This window comes from Topomyia yanbarensis, chromosome 2 (assembly GCF_030247195.1).
Source record: "Topomyia yanbarensis strain Yona2022 chromosome 2, ASM3024719v1, whole genome shotgun sequence".
Lineage (NCBI taxonomy): Eukaryota > Metazoa > Arthropoda > Insecta > Diptera > Culicidae > Topomyia > Topomyia yanbarensis.
The window spans coordinates 355245458-355269013 of NC_080671.1; the positions used below are offsets into that span (position 1 = coordinate 355245458).

At 37.8% G+C, this 23556-nt stretch overlaps 1 protein-coding gene across 3 annotated transcripts in view; it reads left to right on the forward strand.

Annotated features, from left to right (window-relative positions):
• Window positions 1–2869: 2869 nt before the first annotated feature.
• The window catches only part of LOC131684282 (interferon regulatory factor 2-binding protein-like A), a 70278-nt gene continuing 49591 nt past the window's right edge, over window positions 2870–23556 (forward strand). For 2 of the 3 annotated variants that reach the window (XM_058967002.1, XM_058967004.1), the window contains exon 1: window positions 2870–4346. In XM_058967002.1, coding sequence (XP_058822985.1) covers window positions 3656–4346 — 691 coding nt within the window. In that variant the 5' untranslated portion in view covers window positions 2870–3655. The remainder of the gene's footprint in view (window positions 4347–23556) is intronic. The other variant, XM_058967001.1, reaches the window with a different exon arrangement.

Below are 23556 nucleotides of genomic sequence, written 5' to 3' on the forward strand. Positions count from 1 at the left end.
AATACCGGTGATGATCAGCGGCGTTACCATATGTTGGAAACCAAAGATTATTAAGTTCCCTCAACAATACTCACTTTCCTTATCTCTATTTATCTTAAGGATGAGCCCAGATGACAGTTGCTAAGCATCGCATTCAATGCATGATATATAAAGGTACTTCACGACCTCGTGCTGCTTCCAAAATGTATTAAAAAAACACGTTGTCAAAAGCAGCATGCAGCGGGTGCTCGCCCAAGTTAGCACTCCGACTGTAGTGATCGGTCAAAAGCTCTTTCATAAGTAACGCTGCCACCTTTGGGAATGAATTTTACAATTATTTCCCGCCAAGCTAATGGAGTGTATCTTGATGTCAGACTACAAGTAAGAACTTTTTAAAAATATGCTGGATGTGTATATATCCTCTTTGAAGTAGAACTGGAATGATCCTATCTTTTTCCGATAATTTAAACAGAGCAAAACTGTCAATAGCCCATTTGATCGATTCGGTTGTCACAATTCTACGAGCAAGTCTCCCATAATCAGAACTATTATGGGAACTATCAGAACTATTTATTGAAAACTACAAAGGCGGGATTTAATAGCTTTCCTACATAGAAATTTCCTTTATAGAAATAGGGTGCCTGAACCGAAGCTATGCAAGCTTTTCTTTCCTGACAGAGTCGAAAAATGTTTTTTTTTTCATTTACCAAAATCAGGCAAAATGACGCGATGGTACTTTCTTAAGCATCGGAAATTTGCGAAAATGAAAATGAGACAACGGCCTAGGACAAAGTATAGAGTAAAATAAATTTCATTATTTCCTACGCACACTCGTTTTTACTTTGAGATTGAGAGCGACATTAATCCCTTCGATATTGAACGTAGTGCTGGGCAAACGAAAATATGTACATTATTAACGATATTTACTTGTCGTTGTTCTATTTCATGGAATTAGAAGCTAGCGATGATATTGGACGACTGAAGCACTATTGGTGTGCATATTTCCCGTTGTTGCCGCGCTCTAGTTGCAGTTCTATGATGCACATTGCTATAATTTCATTTAATGAAAATTAAAATGAATATCAAAATTGCTGATTTACAATTAAAACGAGATTGAATTTTGGTATTGTCACTACCCTATCCGTGGTTTTTATGGGTTTGTCACTGAGTCGTGGTCTTCCGTTAAGCTAGTACCACATCAATACTCCGATTCCCATATCCCAAGTTACGGTAAAGATGGTCGAGACACGAAATGATGGCTCTTTGGCAATGTTCTCACTTGGGCTGGGAAAATTGCCATTCCAAAACGTTCTTCCTCAAGTAGAAGTGTGGGAATGAAATGTACCGTGCAGAGCCCATCCACCGATAGGCCTCCATTTACCGATCAATTTGACGGCGAAATTGTTTTGACTCGAATATTGCACGGAATTTAGAAATGATTAATAAAGTGAAATATGGAAATAGTAAGATGTTCTAATCAATATAATATACACTTTCATTATTTATTTTTCGTATTTTTCCAAATAATTATATTTGGATGCTGTATTAAATCCGTTGCCATTTTACCGCTTTTTTTCTTAACTCAAAGCCAACTGTTAATAAAACTGTGTAAGGACAATATTTCTAAGTGAACTATATACAAACCGAATGAACAAAGTCTGCAACACATGTTGGGACCTAATTTGTCGGTAATAAAAATTATAAACCTATAATTTTCGGCAAATGGATATCTATTACTTGTAGTGATCGGTGAATGGTACTCTAGAATTGTTGGGCTTTTCGGCTATTTTGCACTATCTGCCAATTCATTTACAAATTTGCGTATTTTTTTCTTGATGGTTGATTAAATATTCTAGTTGAAAACGAAGATCGAAATGAAATGCCTTTTAACATTGTTTTTTAAAGAGCGTTGGAAGTAGAAATCGCTGTTAATTGATCGGTAGATGGGTCTTGCAGGTATCAGTCTGCAACTTACGAACGCTAACGCAATGCAACGCTCAACGAGTCAATGTTTGTCTTAAACTGTACAGATTTTAGAATAATTTACAGTTAGGTGAAATGTTATACTACAATGCAGAAACAATTAACTTTAACGTTTCAATGTAGAATCGAATATTATAGGAAGAAAGGGGTGTGGTTATACATCTTAACATTAAAAAATCGATGTTTTTCCACACACTTTTCTCTCAGAAACAGTAAAACTTAATGTAAACATTTATTTCGCTGCGCAGTAAAATTTAATATTATCTAAAGTGTATTGTAAATCTACTACGAGAACTCTACATGGAACAATGTCACAACCATAATTTCAATTGTTTTGTGATTGCTTGTAGAGTAAATGCTATTGTAAATTTCTATCCGGGTACTGCAATAGCTCAAGAGCTGATTTGAGATTTAGTCATATGAGTAGGATGTTCTATAAACCAAAAACTTGCATCATGTTTACTTCAAATATTAATTTCCTGATTGCATAATGTTCTTTTTGCATTGTCTATCTTGAAGCAAATTTTCAATTCCACCTTATCGTATCATGTGCCTACGAATAACTATCCCGCATCCACCCTAGTGCCTTTGCTAATAAGAATTAACGGCAATCACTGAAGGCACATGAGTGTACTTTTTTTTCTTCTTTCCATTATGTGATCACGCTAGTGTAAGTGAACCAGCTATGCCAACTATCGGTGTTGTTGCTGCTGTTGCTACTCTTCCACAGCCACCCATCGCCCAGACTTTACGCTTGTGTGCACGGGCGGTGCTGTTGTGACGAGCGTTGGTACGTATTATTCTTCGTTTTCTGTGTATTTACTCTACACTACACTACACACTTTACGCTATCTGCTGTAAGCGCTGGTTCTCGCCGACCGACACGAGGGTTCCGCAGCAGCTTGAGCGAACCGTTCGTTTCAAAAGTGACGCGCTCGTTGGTTGCTGCACACCGTTGTTTGTTATGGCGAGACTTTTTTCTGTTTTTCGGAAGTGATTTTTTGCTTTCACGGAAATATCCGAAGTAGAGGGGTAGCGAAAAAATTTGGCGAAGCGAAAATTATCGATTATCTTGGGTTTCGATTAGGCGTTTGAGGTTTTCAGCTAGCGAAAGTGTCCATGAACAAAACAGTGTTGCATCTAGCGAAAGGGAATTTTACATAAGGATGATGATCAGTTAGTGAAGTGGTCTTATCAGAGCTGCATTTTCATTGTTGGTGAGCTAGAAATTGTGGAAAAGCTGTTGGCGACGGCAAGAAGAGGAAACGGCAGAGATTGCATCATTTGCGAGCTGTATTTATCATACACTCTTCTTTTGATATACACACTTGGCGCAATCTGAACGGGACAACTGTATCGCACCGGTGAATGACGGAATACAAACACACACACAACGTATTAGTGGGATTGTAATATGAATACTTAATTACGCCAGTGAAGTAATCGCGGAATCAAAATTGTATCTTGTTCTTGCGCGGTCTTAGTGGAATTGGTGGAATATTTTCTTTTGAATCTAATGTGGAGCATGTTAATTTCAATGGAGCTCGTATTTTTCGTGGTGAAAAACGACTGGTTGGAAGCGATCTGTTTGAAGTGATTGTCATAAGTCGACACTTAGGTGAATTGGTGGAAAATATTCAGTGCAAGTGAATTATTGCAACGATTACTTCAGTTAGTTAAATCTGTTTCCAAAATGTCTGTACAAGCAAAGCGTCAGCACTGTTATCTGTGCGATCTGCCCAGGATGCCGTGGGCAATGATCCACGATTTTTCGGAGGCCGTATGCCGAGGGTGTGTGAATTACGAAGGAGCCGATCGGATCGAGTTGGTTTTGGATGGCGCTAGACAGATGAAACGCATTCATGCTGGTGCCGGCGGCGGCGGTGGTGGTGGTGGCGGATCTGGCGGCAGTGGTAGTGGTGGTGGTGGTAAACGTGGTCACGAGAACGGCGAAATGCCGCATCGATCGGTACCGCAGGCACATCATCACTACTCCGTACGCACCGGTCCCAACGGGCCGACGCTGGTTGATTTCACACCCAAGCACGAGCCACATGACATATCCGGAGTTCGCCCGGGGGCACGCCTACAGCAGCATATGCCACCGCATCACTTACCGCACGGCAACCGGCAGCAGGTACCGCCGGCACTTTCAGTCAACCTGAAGCGACCACCGCCGGAGGATGACGACCACGGACCGATGGATGGACCGACGGGCAGTGCCAAGCGGGGTCCGGAGGATCCAGGCTCCATCCAGCGACCGCCACTGACTCGCGGTGAATCGCTGCCGGCCGTTCCGTTCGTACCGGATCGTCAGCCCAGCTACAAAGATAAGCACCCGGTGCGGACAGCTTCCTTCGATGCGGCCACGTTTAAACCAGCCGGTAAGTTTGATAGGACAACACTTCGAACTAAAGGAGGTTTTCGCTTATCTTATTCTTATCTATTCAACGATCTTGTTTATTTTTGGTTTCGGTCGCAAGTTTTTCGGATTAATTTGGGTGTTTTGATGTGTGATAGCTGTTAATACGGATAGAAATCTACTATACCTGGGTTTAATTTTATTATACCTGGGTTTTAAAGGCGATTTTGAAAACGTAGACAAACGTCAATTTTAAATAATTTCAAAAGAAAGTGCAATAATTAGAAACACATGCCGAGCTTTGGGATTGTGATATTATTACTCATTTTGGAAAGGGTGTTTTAAAACTATGTTGTCCGGTGATGTTGGAATTACAAAGCCATAAAAATTATGTGAAACAATTTTGATAAATATGGTTGTTTTTGATTACTCTAAAAATGTATACTTTCTAAATTTATGTCTCAGAATATCCAAATTTACCACAAAATCTGTCAAAAACTACACTCGAATGATATTGACATTGGAGAGTATTAAAATTTTATTTAATTAATCCCATTTACGTGGGTTTTCAGCAGAAGTAAACAATGCAAAGGTAAAATCAAATGGAGAAACGAAAGTAGTGTAATGTTTTCGAATCATTCGGTTCTTCTGAATCACCTTCAGAATGTTGCCTTGTAAAATTTGTTTCAATTTGTACATGTCTTTTGTGTGTCGTAATAAACTGTTAAAGTTACGCTTCCCTTGGTTGTACACCAAGTGTATCGGTCTTCTATTCTGACACCTCCCGTCTACGACAAAGAATTTTTTGAACATCAGAAATATGGAATCGCTATGAGACAGCTGATCGTTTTATTTACATCAGAAAACTATATTTGCGGAGAATCCATTCATATAAGTGAATTATAATAAAGTAATATCACCCAAACACGTGTTGGCAGTGCTGTATAATTGTAGTATGGTCCTTGAATTGTGACGGTTAATATAAAATATCGTATCAACACACAAGCTCAATTCTATTTTCTCAACATAATGTTTCAGTATAACTTCTTTCGCATAAACCGCATGAGAAAGGGCATTGAAATGATATACATATTGGTTGCAGTTTATTTCGTGTATTGGCAAGGGCCCTCAAGGAGGCGCTCAAGTCTTGAACTGCTTTAAAAAATAAGTGAGGATAAAACATAAAATAAGTCAGGATAAGTGTGCCATACCCAGGTACACACTAAATTATTTTTCGAAAGGCTAGCTGAAAAGGGCTCAATACTGAGACTCCACCAACGCCACCGGAAGACCACGCTCAGTACCATTCAGATTAATTCACAACAAATGATGTTTGTTCTCTGATATAAAGTGTATAATAACGAACGTGTTTGACTTGCACAACATGAACATTTCAAAGACTTCAAATTAAAAAAATAGCTAAAATCTGCATTATGTCGAATTTCTGGTTGAAATGTCACATGAGATTTTTGGTGTACCAGTAAGTGCTGGAAACTCGTGGTTGGATCTCTAATTTCTATACCAGGAGTTGTTTACCTCGGTTTTGTATCCGTGATCCCTGGAGCTGTTATATTTGCAGGTCTATCAAGAGCAAAATTTAAACCATTACAAGGAATTTCATCTACCGTTAGTTTTTGAGATCAGTCAAGGGAATCGTCAGAGTCACACTCGCTCTGCGCCAAGAGATCAAAATGATTTGTCTTGGTGCATGGTGTAGTTCTTTTTAGAATTTATGGAAGGAATGTGTATAGTGTAAGGGAGTGCTTCAAATTCTCCGGGCCTTGCTTGTACATAGAGCATATCAACTTTCCCCACAATAGGCACACTTTTCAACATTGCCAATGGAATCATCCTCATGATTCTCTGGTCAATTGTAACACCAAGCTCTGTTGTTACAATGGCCCAAAGCTGCAGTGCTAAAGACGTAATTAAACGCAATGAAATCCAGCCTAAGGTCATCCGAAACGAGTTTAAAGAGACACACTAGGTTGTCCCGTCCAGTGCGATTGCCACTGAAAATCTTCGCTTAACAGGGCAAGGGGTCCTTGAAACAGCTAACTCCGTGCTTCACTAGATCTATGCATGACAAACTCGAATCGGTGAGAACACCGTCGCTCTCAAATTTGTGAGTGGACACGTAGATGCGGTAGTTCTTCATACAAGACTTGTCGTCACTAACGTCATTTACTTGCTTTAAACAGAATATTACAATTCAGAGCTTTTCTGGACGAACTTTCGGGATATCGGCTACGGCTGAATATTTTGCGTCAGTCCTTCGAAGTACTTGGCGAATTATTATCGTCCCGAAAGAAGATCAGATATGGTTCAACTGAGTTCAATATGTATGCTTTTAAACGGCAAGTCGGAGTCTTTGATGACGAATCTTCTTCCTAATCAATTTTACCCACCATGAGTTTGGTCTTTTCTGGAGAGTTTATTAATTCGCGGGGTTAGGGCCCGGTGCAAAGTGAATGCTTAAAAAATACCAAAAAGAGGCGGAAATCACGGGAAATTAATAGAAAGGCAAGTCATAGTTTAGTAAAGCAAAAAAAGTGGTCATCTATCTTCACTCGATGTGTAACTGGTTGCTCCCTTTTTGTTAGCGACTTGCTCGAAGATGTGTAAAAACCTTTTACAGCAATGGATCATAAAAGCATCTTTGTTTAAGCTGCATGTGCAAAAAGATGGTTGGGAAATGTCTGGGACATAACTTGAATGTTGTGACTGCACTTGGACTGGATGTTCAAATCTAATGATAAGCACCGCAATCAAAAGTCCACCAACCTGGTCACAGCTTCTAAAAACAGTCTGCTCAGTGTACCGGTCTGGATATACAGTCTCTAAAGTAGATGCTTCCTCCGTCGCCTTCAAACACCGAGCATCAACTGATGTTACGAATATACAGTTTAAGATTCGCTGCTGGTAATGAAATGAAATCAGGGTTTTCGGTAAGTTTCTAACTATCGGAAATAAATATACCGGTTGGTGAAAGAACAAATATTCAAATAAATTCATCGAATTGTTATACGATAAAGTCAAGTTTAAATAAATCGTCTCCTTAATAAACCTATCTGCATGTAAACATGCTCCGCTTTCGAAGATTTCTTTACCAAAGTACAGATTTTTATTATATTTCTGGTACAGATTTTGTACTGTACAGCTCACAGATTTTATAAAAAGTGCAGAAAAATTCACTGTAACTAAATTTCTGTTTGGAACGATTTGGAAATTTGACAACTTCGTACGAATGATTTACTAGGCGAATGTACTTTTCTTTATAGCCTTAATCGTACAAACTAATGTCTTCTCAGCTAAGAACTCAGTGCCTTAGCTTAGTTGGCTTCACAAAATGATAACGAAATGAAACTGGTTTACCTTCAACGCTGTTTTTAGATGGCGAAGATGAGAATGACTCGCAAAGTAATTGCTAAATGCTCGCCACCAAATTTTTGGACAAATCAATTATGACATCGCCATTGCCGAATTAGTCAAACTGGGATTCAATCGATCACTCCTTCGTTGGTTCCAATTATATCTTGTTGGCCATAAGCTAAGTGTTAATACAGGAAACGAATACGTCGAAATGTTTGCAGCTACATTTGGCATCCCGCAAGGAAGTAATCTTGGACTACTCATATTCTTTTAATGATTGAACGATGTGAACTATAGACTGAGAGGACTACGCTTGTCATTCGGGGATGACCTTAAAATTTTCAATGGTATTAGGACTTTGGAGGACGCACATTTCCTGCAGCAACAATTCGATAACTATGGCATTTTGTGTAGCGATAATCGAATGTTTCTGAATCCAGCTAAATATTCTGCAATAATATTCTCCAGAAAAAAGGATATAATTTTTTTCGACTATTTCGTTATATTTATTTTAAACTTACTTTCAAGCAGCACGTCTCAGATATTATTGGTCGAGCATTGCGTAACTTGGGGTTATCTTCCGTACTGCCAAATCATTCACTGATATATGTATACTGCTTCAAAACTTTGTTCGGTAATCTCTGGAGTATTGCTCGACGGTCTGTAATCCGCTCTATATCAATGGTTGCGATCGAATTGAAGGTATCCAACGTAAACTTATACGGTTCGCTCTGAGACTGCTTCTTTGGTGTGATCATTTCCGGTTTCCCTGCTACAAGAGCCGTTGTCAACTAATTCAGCTCGACACTCTTCCGCACCGCAGAGATACTGCAAGAGCACATGAGCGTTACTGACATTTTTGTCGTGACTAACGACTTACCTTTCAATATAGAGGCCCCTTTTCAAAATTTCGGAAGAAAAATGATGTAAGATTTTGAACGCTTATATCTTTTGTTGTACTGAATGGATTTAATCAATTTCTTCGGCATTTTGTCGAAAATATTTGTACCAATGCTGTATTAAATTTTGGAATATGTAGGACATTCATTATCAACGGAAAAATAGTGTTTTGAAAAATCTTTCGAAAACGACTCGGAAAAGTGAAAATTTTCAGCCCATCCCGCACAGAGCCGTCAATATGGTGCAGCAACCGAACAATAAAATAATGAAAAGTTTATATATGGGTCCACTACATGTTTGTTCCTATGATTATTCGTATTGGAAAGGCTCATACACGCCACGAGAACGAGCGAGAAAGCGATAGTAGTGCATATTAGCGAAAGCGCTACGTGCATTTTAAACCTTAATAACTTTTCTTCTACTAAACGGATTGCCAATCTTGTTTCATAAATCGGAAGGAAAACGTTCAACGCTTGCTACCGATACGTTGTTTGCTATATAAAGTTTGTTTAAATAGTTCAAAAACTACGTTAAATGAGAATCAACATTAATGATAAAACCTATAAATAGGGGTGTCGCAGCTTTTCTCTAAGCCAGACGTGTGGAAGACGCTGTGCATAAGAGATGTGCGTGGTCGTGAGAAGCTGCATCGGACGAACAAACAAGTCGGCTACCACCGGAGAGAAGAAAAACGTTGGTGGAGGTGGTGGCGGTGAGAAGGCCAAAAAGCCAAAGGCTAAGAAACGCAGTCACTTAAAAGGCGGTAGTAACTGCCACTAAAAATGCCACCAAAACATCGAAGGCTGCAAAGCGTACTCATTCGGTGTGAGCTGCGAAAGGGGAAAGATCATATGTATGTACGCAGTAAAAACAATAGTCGGCAAGGTTTGAATTGTTTCAAAAGATTCTCGTGTTGTATCAACATAGTTATCTACAAACCGTCCTTATTAGGACGAATGCAAAATGGAAAAAAGAATTTAATTAGAAAGTTTCTTTTATTAACTAGTACTAAGTTTGCACTTGTTAATTCTGTACTTTTACCAGTGAATCATATAAAAAATGTTTTTCTAATCTGCAAACCCGAAGGTTTTTGCAAATCCTTCCAAGAAAATCAGTGAATGTGGCAACTCTGCCACTAAGCGAAAGCTACACCAAAACGAATGATGAAAATATTTTCATTTATCGAACAAAAGGATGGTCTTCCATCTGCATTGTAAAGTCAATAAATAGGAACGCCTTGATGCAAAGCGTGCTCATTCGGTGTGAGCTGCGAAAGGGGAAAGGTGTACGCAGTAAAAACAATCGTGGGCAAGATTTGAATTGCTTCGAAAGATTCTCTTCTTGTATCAACATAGTTATCTACAAACCGTCCTTATTAGGACGAATGAAAAATGGAAAAAGGTGGGTTGGTAATGTATATGACATAACAGGGGTGTTGTGACTACACTTTGAAGTTATTTCAAATCTTGCAAAGCATAAATTGACATAATTTCAATGATTGTTCCTATATGAATGAAATGACAAATTTTGAAGTTAACGCGGCAATAACTTTGAAATTTATAGAACAATTTTATATTTTTAGTTATCATATATTAACTGTCATCTCTTCCAAACAACTTAACCCTCTGCTGCCAACCCCGTGGTTTTGCAGGGTTAAGGAGAATCATTGTAAAATGTCCAATACACGATTTTATGTTTTTACCTCCACTAAAACCACTTCAGAACACTCCCACCTGTCATACATGTACATTGTCTGCTTGTTGAAATCATTATATGAAATTATTGACCTGGGGCGACATTATGGAACCATTTCGAATCGACTTTTTCATACAAGCTTGCATACAATAAACCTTTCGTTTCGAGATGCGTAATGCCACCCCTGTATTCAATGCGAAGAACTCGGTAGTAAAATTGTTTTACTGAATATACTAACGAACGGGATCCCCAGGAAAATTTCGCTGAGCCCAGTTAATCGAACTTAATGCGTAAAATTCAGCCATTTGAAATAGATACAAGCATTATTTTAAGAATATGATCATCGCGGTTATGTCCCGGACAAGACCCGCCTCTAGTTTTCGCTAAGCGTGTTCATTTCTGTACGCTAGGAAAAAGATTCCGATGGTTGTTTCGAGAGATTTTAACATTGATATTTCCAAGCAAGAAAATATGAAATTTGTTCATTTCATGAATGAATGTCTCAACGAGCTTAGAATCCAGCTCATCCCCTATCAACGCAGAAGCCAACAACAAAGGTTCTTTTCAGAACCACCATATTTATTATAAAAAATAACTTGAAACAATCCCACATATTTCATTGAGTATCATTCGATTTGAATTACAAGTCAAACGAGTAGTCACGACACTCCGGTTATGTCCTAGACATTACCCACCCATCTTTTTTCTGCGAGTTTATTAACACAGCGATCGCTGCCATCACGGGATTACAACAACTCTTCAATCGTGTATCACATCTATTTGATTTTCGTTTGTCACGAGAACAGATAAGGACAAAGTTCCTGACCTCTTAGGGTTTTAGATTAAGATATCATTATTAGGGCCGTTTACAACCTGTTAGTGATCTTCTTTTTCATAAATGAATAAACCGTATCGAATGAATAACGATTTAAGAGTTTCGCTAGCAGATGGACACAATTGGATTATATCTCGTCCAGTTCATGAAACATAAATAATACAACATTTCGAAGGTAAGAGCAGGTTGGGATGCAAATGAAAATAATTAGGATATCTTGTAAGTTTGTGAACTTATTCACGAACACTCAAGATATATTGTAACCAAAAGTTTACAGATGGAATACTTGTTGGCTCCACCACAAGTCCACTACACCCACATGTACCCTAACATACTTGAGTGCGAGTGTCTCTCTCTGTCGCGCTCTCTCATGATACATTAACTGAGCGAACTGACAGCATCTAGTGAGTGCAGGGTGTATTGGATACACTCAGAGTCGTATCCACAGATAGCTAGATCAGTGCGTCCACACTCTAAATATTATGCTCGATTATAGCAGTTTGACAATTGAGTTGCTGCCATCGCTTCATCGATGGAGCCACTAGCATCAGTGTTGCCAAACCTTATGGACATGTCAAATCTATGTTATTTTCGTAGATTATCGGATGTTTTCGTCCTTTCTCGTGAAATCTTAGACGTATAAATAGCTTGGCTCGGGAATAATCGTCCTCTTTCTGTCCGTGACTAGTAACCAGCTTAGTAGTGCGCGACGGGTTCAATATCGGTAAAGTTAGGTTAGAAAAAATAGTAACATGTGGTGTAAATTGTGATTTAATTCCTTGTTTAATTCCAGTGAAAAGTTTATTTAAAACCCTATGAAAAGGGAACTTAAAAGTATTTGACCTACTATTTAGTAGTACGGTTAGTTAACAGTAAAATATTATAGTGCTAAATAAGATTGGTTAAAATGTTAAAATTTATAAATCTACAGATACAAGACACGTTAAAAATAATAGTACAATTTATTAGAAAGGACGCGCATTAAGTGTAAAAGAAAGCTAGCAAGAAAAAGGTAAAAATATATTAATTACAATAATGGGATAGTTAGGGTAGGGTGACGTTACATGTATATGTACTGATATCCTTTGGGATAGGTCCATCTAGGGCCTTTTTCTTTTTGTTCTTAGGAACACGGTTCCAAATTATCTCCCACAGAAGACTACACGGAACCAAAACCACCGATCGTTATCCGTCACTGGGTCGAGTGGACACGGACAGGAAGCCCAGCCGCGTGCCGGAAGAATCGTCGCCATCGCTAGTTCGACATTCACACCGGCCATTGTTAATTGCCGAGCGGGACAGGATTGTCGCCATTGTTATTTCGACATACTCGCCGGCCATTGTTAACGGCCTAGCAAGGCAGGATCGCCGCCAACACTGATTCCCTATTGTCGTCCTCCTTTGTATCCATCCGGGCAACGCACCGTGTTGGACAGTTGCAAGTTCCGGACAGGAATAGGAAGCAGCGATCGTCATCTTGGTCTTCATATGCTGCCGCTAAAATTACCGTTCGGGAGTGGGCAATTGTGAATGATCAGTCCACACCAATTGAACGACCACGTCATCGTCGAGTTATCATCGTTACGAAGTCAAAACCACCAGGACATATCGAACGTCAACGGGGACAATTCACCTGGTCGACCGGGTTCAACACATCATCATCAGGAAGCATCGCCGGATACCTCAGGTACATGTGTGACGTCACAGTTAGGAAGTAGGAAGAAATAGTATAGTTTAGGTATAAGTGATGATGTTTTAGGATTAAGGTATAGGAGAATAAGGATAGGGATTAAATTAATTTACATCAGATTTGCTTTGTTTTCTATATTTCCGTTTGCGGGCTTTAAAGTGCTTCCATCCCTCGGTTGTTTAATAGTCCACTGCAAAGAAGACGATTAATTGAGCTTTTGAGCACCCCTCATTTACGAGAAACTGTTTTCAGCCTGAGTAGTGAAACATTGTCGGAGTTGGTGAGCATCTTCTCTACCGGTCATGCTCATTGATTGAGAACCTTTTAGGTGTGTGCGTTAACTCGGTCTACGTAGCGGTAAACGACCCTGTAAATCATTGCTAGGGGGTGGTTTCCACCCACCACATAGTGAGAGACCAAGTGTATCAATATTGTGAATAATATAAAATAAATCGAGAACAAGTTTATGAACGAATTTTGAGTTCTTTTAAATGGTTCGCGAGAAAATATTAAATAATATGGTTGATAAATCTTGCACAAAATGGTAAGTTTTATCAACCATATTATGAAAATGGAAACGCATTTCATGATTATTTTATTATTTAAGGAGCAATAATGATAAATCGTTATTAATATAGTAGGAATCTTGAGCCAATACAAAGATACAAAAATGCCACAAAAAACTCAAGTTCTCCATTAAATTGTATTCTTTCATAATGTACCTATATAATTGAGATACACATCAAAAATATGTGTTATGTTACATGGGTTCGACTCCATAAGCTGTTGAGCGCACCGTTTTCATGACTTCCATTAGTCGTTGCAAAGTGACTTTTCTAACTTTCTTCGAGGCACTGAATCACTTGAAACAAAAGTCTGGAAACCCACAAATTTGATCGTTTTTGATACCCCTGGTTAGGAATGTTTGAGATTTGTGAACATATAGCTTCTTGCCATACTAGAGACTTTTCAGGAAATTGTCTTGTATTTGCGTTTTAGTGGTTCAAAAGCATTTTTTCGACTAGTTTGAGGTCCAAAAATGTTTTTCGAAGCAATATGTTTTATAGTAAAATTGCGGTTTTCTAAATATTATATGTGCTAAATAGCCTTCTGTTTGCTGACAAAAAAAACTAAAGGCGCTACCACAATAGATCTAAATACTGGTGGCAGTGGCTCGTCTCCAACAAAAAAGGCGCTTGTCAAAACAAAGTTTAAGATTTGCATTTGTACATGTATTGATCGAGAGCAATATAAATATCGTATTTATCAGTAGTTAGACTGAGTACAAATCTACAACTATGCCCGGATTTTTGTGTGAACGGTTTTTATAAGGAGCATTTACGAAAATGCTTACTATATGAACTGGATTGTGAAGGTAGAATCGATCACCGCCGGTATCATGGTTATGGAAGCATTTCACGAGCTCAAATAGAAAATCAATATACTACGAATCAGCTCGGAGAACAAAATTGGATCCAAGAAATATAGGGTAAAGCGCCAATTTTCACCATATGAGGGAAGGTGCCTCACTATTTTATTATTTACTCGGCCTTTAATCGATGGAATAAGTATAAACTGGCATCAACAGCTTTGTTTCGAGGTTAGAACAAATATTACACAAATGTCATGACAATTCGTCGCTGTTGTGCTATCTTATGACAAGCGCCATTTTGCACATTTCGAGAAAAACGATTTTTAAAGTTTGAGGTTGAATATCATGAAACTTATAAATGGTAGAAACAATTCAGAGAAGACAGTTGATGCTTCTACTTATTATGTATTAATCTCTCAAATATTACGAAGATCGGTTGACTATGTTGCGAGTTTTCACTAAAAATGTAAACAAACGTCGCACTCACATGTGTCATAGGTGTGTATTGATGGAAAAATTGTATGACATGTCATAATCGTGGATGAAAAATTTTCCATACAAATAAAGCATCAATTATTAACTTTTATTCATATCTTTGGTTTAATTTGGCCTATAAACAATCGGTAAGATGCATTTGAAGGAAATGAGTCAGTGAATCTAGAAAAAATAGTTATTTTTGGTTACAGTGTTGCCAAATAGGCAATATTTCTAGTTTAAAGCTAAAACTGCGTTTTTCTCCCAATACATGTATTTTTCTTTTGAAAATTATGCGATTGTGTTCCTAAGACATTTTTACACATAAAAGCTACTAAAACTTCATTATAACTTGAGCCAATCCCATAATACAATGATTTGAAGCAAAAAACTCACAATTTCTAATCATTTTTCTCGCTATATTTCAAAAACCAAGCAAAATTTTAAAATTCTGGGAACGCCATCTTGTAGAGATTCGTTAGACGAGTAATGTGGCATATCTACCTCAGTTTACCCCAAAATGGCGTTTGTCATAAGATAGCACAACAGCGACGAATTGTGAAATGTTCGTGTTTGAGCGCAACGACAACTCGAATTGAGTGTCCCAATTGTCGCCCTACCATTTGACCCAATGCGTTGAACAAAGTTGGTATACACTGCTCTAGCCAACAGTTTCAAATGAGTAGGGTGATAATAAAAACATGGAGAATATCTAATTTTATGCAAAAGTTCAAGTGAAATTTTTAACACTATGATCCGTGTTGCTTGAATAATATAAAAGTGAAAATTAATAGGTGTATCCTCTAAATGCGAGTGGGCCATTTGGCATAAGACATTTGGTATAATATACGATTAGCATAACGGACATTTGGCATAACATTCATTAGTCATAACTATGATAAAAGACTAAAAAAGAGACATTTGACAGAACGGTCATTTGGCATAACTATTTTTAACTTCTGGGAAGCGGACATTTGACATTTTGCAAAATGATCGCACAGAAGGTCATTTGGCATAACTATTTGTATCATCAGGGGATGGTTCACTTCCGCAGTACGTAAACGTTTCACTTTTCCAGATCACTCCCACTTATGAAATTTTTCCCCATATTCGAATCTTTCCGCTAGCGAGTTGTCTCTTTTCAAAACAGCGTTTCAATTATTATTCTTCTTTATACCATGAGCTGCTCTTTCGAATTATTTATAACGTAAGCAATTCTATCCAGTCAGCCCAATCACAGTATCCTTTTAATCAGACGATAATTAAGAGGTTTATTATTACTGGATATCGCCAAATTTTGAAATGATAATTTATTAATGTATTACACCTACTGCATCATTGGTTTCTACACTGTGTTGCTAGTGTAATAACTGCCCACGAACGATGAATATTATTGTCAATACAAACTCATGGCGAAATACACGCAGGCTCATTGGTCAAAAAATGAGTCAATATATTAAAAAATTGGGCAAAATTGAGCCATATTAACACGTGTTCCAAAATAATTGAAGTTTTACATGAGAATTACATGTATTTTTGTTTTACATGAAAATTTATAACCTTTTTCCAGGCATTGTAATACTCTCTCACTCACACGAGAAGAAACGTCTCCACAAATAGCGCGAGAATAGTTTTCCAGATAAAATTTATTGGATTTTTCCTTCTCACCGAAAAAGGGCACAATATTTTAATTTCGTGCAAATCAATAAAAGCGTCAAAATATATACTTAAGTTTAAATAAAAGTGGCAAAGAAGTACGATAGACTTGTTTTTTGGTTGTTTTGGAATAGCGACAGTAGCACTACAAACAATATTTTTAAATAAATGAAAAAATCACGAGTCAGAATTTGGTTTATGAATTATCTTGATTGATTTCGAAGTATTAGTGTGACACTGAGTCCCAGATAGTGCTGGCGTAAGATATGTTAATGCAAGAAACAACACATTATTTCCAAGCTATGCTAACGCTTTCGAAGCTAAAAATAAAGTACTAATGGTTTAATATGGAATAAATTATCAGCGAAAAAACTGAAAAAACAGATTTTTTATTGAACATGAAACACTCAATGATGGCCTAAATTTATTTATTGAATTGGGAATGAAGAAAAATGTGCTCAGCATTGAGGTTTTTACATTATTTTCAGATAGGATTCTTTATTATCAGAAAAACTAGAGAAACGAGCATACTAACCCGTTAAAACAACAGGGGAATTCAGCGAAAAATATTAGTGTGACATTCGTTGTGATTGGCAGTAGCTCTTCACAATAAGAAACAATTTTTTACTCAACGTTTCGTATATCCTTCGTTTTATTTAACTGCGCAAAATGACACTTTGAACGGGACTCGAACTTATCCCTATCATTGGCGTGCAAGTGTAGGCATACACTTTCGTTTCCACCCCTAAATTAGTATCAAATAGCAACAAAATCCACTGTGACAACTGTCATCAACCGAATCGAACTAGTGTGTCATTCGTCATCAGTCAGGGTCAAGGTCGCATTTCCCTGTCTTGTAGTCTAGCCACCAGAAAAGTAACCAACAACTGCACATCAGCCAAACTAACAAAACAGCGATAGTGGCGAGGGGTGAACTCTACTGCCAAACCTCGCAACAGCTGATTGACGTCGATTATGGTCCCGATGCATGGCATACTGCAGCTGCGTGCCTACCACCGATCAACCGACCGACCGACCGACCGACCAAACCAACCCACACTACTTTGAGACGAATCCCTTTAATTCTGTCGCAATCCCGTTTTCGCTTTTTCGGTCAAATGCATTGGGATCTGCTGCCACGGTTGCCGTTGGTTGCTGTTGGCCATCAACGTCCCAGAAAAGATGAGAAAACACGTAGGTACATACATACACAAAGCCGAACGCAAACACTGCATATACCGTCACTGCACTGACTGTTGGCTTGACAGGGAAAGCCGAAAATACATGACAATGATCATCACCGGAACCGTCGGGAGGAGCAGCTAGTAGATGCAGCGAGCATCTTTGTCCGAATATGTGACGACGAAGAAGACGATGGCAATGGGCATGTTTACAAAGTTTCAACTACTTTCGATGAGGCGGCAGCGATGGGTAAAAATAAAGTCCAACGGTTAAATAATAAAAAAAACGAAACCAAACACGATCGAAAGATCATCTAGAAGGAATGACGATCAAAAGTAACGGTAAAAACGCACCGGGTTTTAAAAATAGTGGATGATTTTCGTGATGTGTTTTGTCTTCCTTCTTAACGTTCATGTGTTGGGATTGTGGTTTTGCTTACGAAGGCAACCGGTACGAACACTAGCGTCCGTCCGATCACTGTTGGTGACTTGGCAGCTTGATTAGGATTTGAAAGTAAAAAAATTTTACATTACGATGTGTACTACTATAGCTACAATGTAAAGTTCTACCTAGATGAATTTGAAATACATTGTAGACTATAAAATACCATGCGCATCCGTCACATACTTTTTGCATTACGATATGCAGGTATAGAAATGATTGTAAATAGATATAGATTTTATTTGTTCTTTTTTTCATCCATTACTGTTTTGATCACTTTTACATCCATTAACTACTTGCTTAAAATAATAGATAAAATCAATACCGTTCGATCTGTTCTGAAAAACTATTGGGAAGTTTTACAAAGAGACCGTGATAATCGTAATAGGAAGTAAATGGAGGCTGTCATTAATTTTTTCTCTGATTATTCGATATCAGGTACCGTGCGATTAAATAAATACCTAAGTGTCACTTTAATCGAATAATACGAAGAATGGTTGTGATGAAAAGGATTTTGGAGGAGAATCAATCATTTGAAAGAGAATAACATCAATAATTTTACTATGTAGCGAAAAATGTTGTTTTTTTCCTTCTTTAGCACAATGTTGTTTAGTGAATCACTGTTGTGCATTAGGACAGTTACAATAAACGCTCAAAAACTATAATAATTTTAATTTAATAATTACGCATATGCATTTGATGGAGACGCATGCACCTTTGTTGGATACGATGTGCCACGTGGATCCATCAACATAGGTCTAAAACAGAAAACCTACTCATCTTGCTCATACAATTTGACAAAAGCAATTTCTTTCGACTTCCTGTTCGTGCAAGCGCCCAACAGTACACCATAATAATTTTAGCACGTATTTTTCATTCTCGCGTGTATTGAACATAAACCATTCATTACCCCCTACTTCCCACCACGTCCATTTAGAATCCTAATAAAATTGATTTATACTCTATTTACGCAAAAGCGAGTGCGAGTAGAGTCGTCGAATTTCAGCTTGTGTCGTTTGCTGAATGGTTATTCCACATGAGCCTTCCGCATTCGTTCAACAATTGAATTACCCTTAGCCTCAGATTAATAGTAATAATTTTCTCCGATGTTAGGCGTACATCGCATACAGCTAGGTCCAAAATCAAACATTCACATTATTATGGAAGAAAAAAAAATGTTTCTATTTATCGCCGTATGAACAAACGCGCATGATGAATGGGAAAAAAGAGGCTCGAGAAATGAAAATTCCTCTACTACTGTACGGTTGATGGTTCCTCTTCTCAAACATGTAGATTCTTCTGTATAGCGAACTTGCCAAACCAACACAAGTTCAAGTGCTATCAACCGCAGCTAGATGGAAGGCCTCACTCGGGTTTCGGCTTTTCGTGTTGGATTCTTGCTAAATAAAACCCCGTGCAGTTGATCAACATTGAAAGCAGAAACCGGTAATAGTAATAGCGAAAATAAGAAGTAAAAGAAATGGAAAATAAACATAAAATTTGCTTTTTGCGTGTGATGTCAGGCCTGACTGACTGGTTGTTGTCGACGGACGGGGTGTTTTTTTCTCGCATACGTATGTGCAGAACCCATCTGTCTAGCTATAGTACTCCTATGTGGTATGCCGGGTAAGGAGCGAGCGGAAAGAGCAAGCTGATTTTTTTCCTCCGTTCCAGCAATGTTGCCATGTTTCTCGTGCGACTAGACGACACGCATACGTCCCAACAGCTACACACTAGCAAAAACCATCCGAACAGTTTGAGTCATGCACGATACGCGACTGTGCGACACGGCAGCTGGTAGACCGGGTGTTAGCCCACTGGATATGATGTGCAGGGAGGGCCGCAGAAGAAAACGCGCAAGTTATTTTTTGTAGAACAATCCGCCGAAAGGAAAAAGAAGGTAAAAACCGGTTTAAATCGATCGAAGCGATGGTGATGGCCTCCAACACTAACAGCAGCAGCATCATCAGCACATATGATTTTTCGGAATCCACGGCGAGCGACGACGACGGCGACGATGCGACGTTGTCAAACTGTTTTTGCACGAACCGTAGTGTAGCTGTGTAGAGTCGCAACCGCAATAGCGACGTGTGTCATGGTTGACTTTCTTCATGGTTGTCTTATTTCAGGTTGGTCTTCTTATTTGAACGAGCTAACGGCTGTCTGATTATGGTGTCTAGTTTTTTTTCGCATTACTTGTCGAAGGCAAATTGCAAATTCGTGATTCAATGTTCGTGACAAATAAACAACGTATGGTTTGCTTTAAGCGAGCTGTTTTATAAGCCGCTCGATTGCTATTACTGAAGGTTTTTAAAACGTTTTTGTTGAGCGAGAAACTCATCCGATATTTCAGTTTCGTTCGCCGAAAAATGATCCAATTGAATCAGTAAATGATAAAAAAATTGTTTTAGTAACTATGCTATATTTCTCCTTAGTGGAGAAAATTTAGGTGACAACTATTTTTCTCTCTGAGAAAATTATTTAAAACCATCCTTGCGTGTAAAGAACACAAAGCATATAACTAAATTTGTTATGGAATTTGCGTTTCGTCTTATCAGAATCCGACATTAACTTAGCGGCGGTGGTCAGCTATTTTGGTCCACGTCCCTTATCACTTATTTTATAAAGTGATTCATCAGCAGTGCTATCTTTAAAAATGAACCACCTCTATTTTAAACTTTTTTTTAAATTTTTTTGAGGCTGTCCCCTTAAAAGTTCATGCGAGCAAGTTTCGAATTTGGAAAAAAAAAAATATAACTGTGCCATTTTTTAGTCGATTTAGATCATAAGTAGGTCGTTGGATGCGGAATGAAATTCTTTATCTAAAGTTCTAATAAATCAAGTACGCTTTCTAATAAAAATGTTGAGCAATTTTCATATTTTAAATAAAGAAATCGCAAAAAATGGTTGCTTTCATATTGTTGTTCCAAGACAGCATAGTGCATCTAACAAAAGTACATAACAGTACGTTGGAAAGGTCACTTGTTCTTTCCAAAGCACTCAGAGAATTAAAAATCAATTGAAAAATGAAAGCGAAGAAAAATTTTTCGTGCTGCAAATCCTGAAAAATGTTTTTTTCTATAAATCAATATTTTGATGATATATTAAATTGATGAAACGTGGTTTTGTGTTGTATTTGACGAGATCTACAGCCTTTATCAGACCACTTTAAAGGACATAATTTTTTTTATTTTGTAGCACTGTGGAATTAAGTAGTTTTCATTTCGTTATATTCGAATTGCACATATTTTGCCGTAAAATTTCATTAAATGTTCTCTGATTTGATGGTATTGCAAGGGAACACGTATCGGTTGATGCCAATTCAGCAGACATTTCTTTAGACTGAGCGAACTAATTTCTTTGTTTGTTTAGTGTTTATTTAACCAACTAGGAAACTAATCCACTGGGTATTTAATGCGCATGGGGAATACGCATGATCTTGTCTGAGTGAATGATGACTCTTGTATTATGTTGAGAATTCAGCAGTCACACCAGCACGAAGAACAAGTATTGCCATATTCAATGGTTTACTTTTAGTCCATTAAATCATCAATAAATTATATTGATTGTTCTTATTGTATTGGGTACTTGCATATGCTTTGGAGTAGTATATGCACTATATTACTGTCACGTTAACTATATTTCTTCATGAGTATTATAATATTGTAGCTTGATTATTGACGCAAAAGTTGACAATTTAGTTTCTTTTCCTTCTTATTATTTTCAATTTTGTTCTAGTAATTAGCGAAAAAACGCGCATCGGTTTTATATACGACATATAAAGTTAGTCGTTTCAGGTGTTTCGGTGGGGTTTATTTTATACCGTTTAGAATGTGCCTTGATAATTATAACATAAGAATCAATCGTCCACGGAGATAGAATCCAATACATAATTGTGATTAATAATAATACCAAAATGTATGCACGATAAATTATGCGCGTATTATGAAACCTTCAATTACATAGATATATCGACAAATGTATCGAGGTTGGGCAACAGCCTCTGTCCAACTGACGAATTTGATTTGCTGACTGACAAATGTCAAAAACTCTCCAAAGAAGACGTTAGTAGATTGATAGATTGCCAAAGTAAATTTGACATGAATTTTTTTTAGTTGAACAATGGTCCAACTTGCGGAGGTCAAATTAAAAAGCGGCCCAGTTAAAAAGTGACCAACCAGCGAATCACGACTGTAATGTATTGTTTTTGGAATGCCATGTTTCCGCGGGGTTGAAGGAGCAAGGTATAAAAAAATCGTTCACCTGCCGTTTGATTCATTTAAACATAAGCAACACTCCAGACTGTCGGCTGTCCGGAGCTGAAGTTTCTTTTTTGTACAAGCCGAGCATTTCAAAATTAATTAAATAAACGATAAATCTATCGTAAATTCTCGGCAACCGGCTACCCAGAGCAATAAATACATGATAACACAACTGAGAGTTGCATAGATCGTATCACATATCAAGGTGAATCCAGATTTGTGTAACTCTTTATCCCATCCTACTAACAAAAGCTCCTTTTCATGGAAAACGTGGAGATGCAGAGATATACACGGTCTCCATAACAACGTTTGTTACTCTCACCTTCCATCTCTTCCCCGGTGACAGTAAGGACGCGAAGGACGCGAATCAATCACAACAGTGTGATTGATTCGCGGTATCTTGTTTTGTGAACTATATCATAAATGTGGCTTTATAGCGTGTTTTTGTTGGTCAGTATAGTTTTCGTTTTCTTCGGATGTTAACGTTATTAAATGAATAACGATGTTCGAGGTCTAGTTTAATATATCTACTTCATGATCACATGATTCCAAAATTTATGAAATGGTTCACGTTAAAATTTCACGACCATGTGCAGAGGTACATGGCATTGAAAATGATTAGGGATATCTTCTAAATATCACCAGCATGCACAAAAGATCGTAAATAATAAACAATGAAATAAGAACCAGTACACGAAACCATGAATAATAGTTTATGATTTTGTAATCTATTTGACGAGAAAGTATGGTGCGGTTTGACTAATATACTCGGAACCATTAACTTGTTCACAAATACAAGAGTTAGAGTTAGTCATTTTTTTCTTTCTTATGTTAATTAGCAAGAGACTGGAAGGTGGGAAGCATTTTTCAATATTAAGAGCCATGGTACTCAAGGAAGAGCAGGAAGTTGAATTTTAGAAAAGCGTGGAATAGTGTCATATGAGCAAGTTTATAGTTTCCCGACGACTTAATCCTTTGTCTTCTACCGCAGGAGTCAGCATGCTTTGGCATTTTTAAATACTCATAATCGTGGAACACTTGGATATTTGGGATTCAGGAACTTGTCCGCTTGTGGATGAAACAATCTGGTTTCCGGAAAACCAGATGTCCGAAGATAGTTCCAATACTGGGATTCTATTTGTGCATTTCAATGACATTCCAACTATCAAAATCCTTAAAATATGCTTTATAATAATGCATCTGATCGTTATGGAACCGTTTAATAATTTGACTCCGGAATAATTTTACTTGCGGTTTCATAAGTGACCGTTTGGAGTCAAATCGTTGTATGGTACTGACAAAATCGAGACATATTCTTCTCTCTTTATTAAACCGAAGCTGCCAAAATATTCT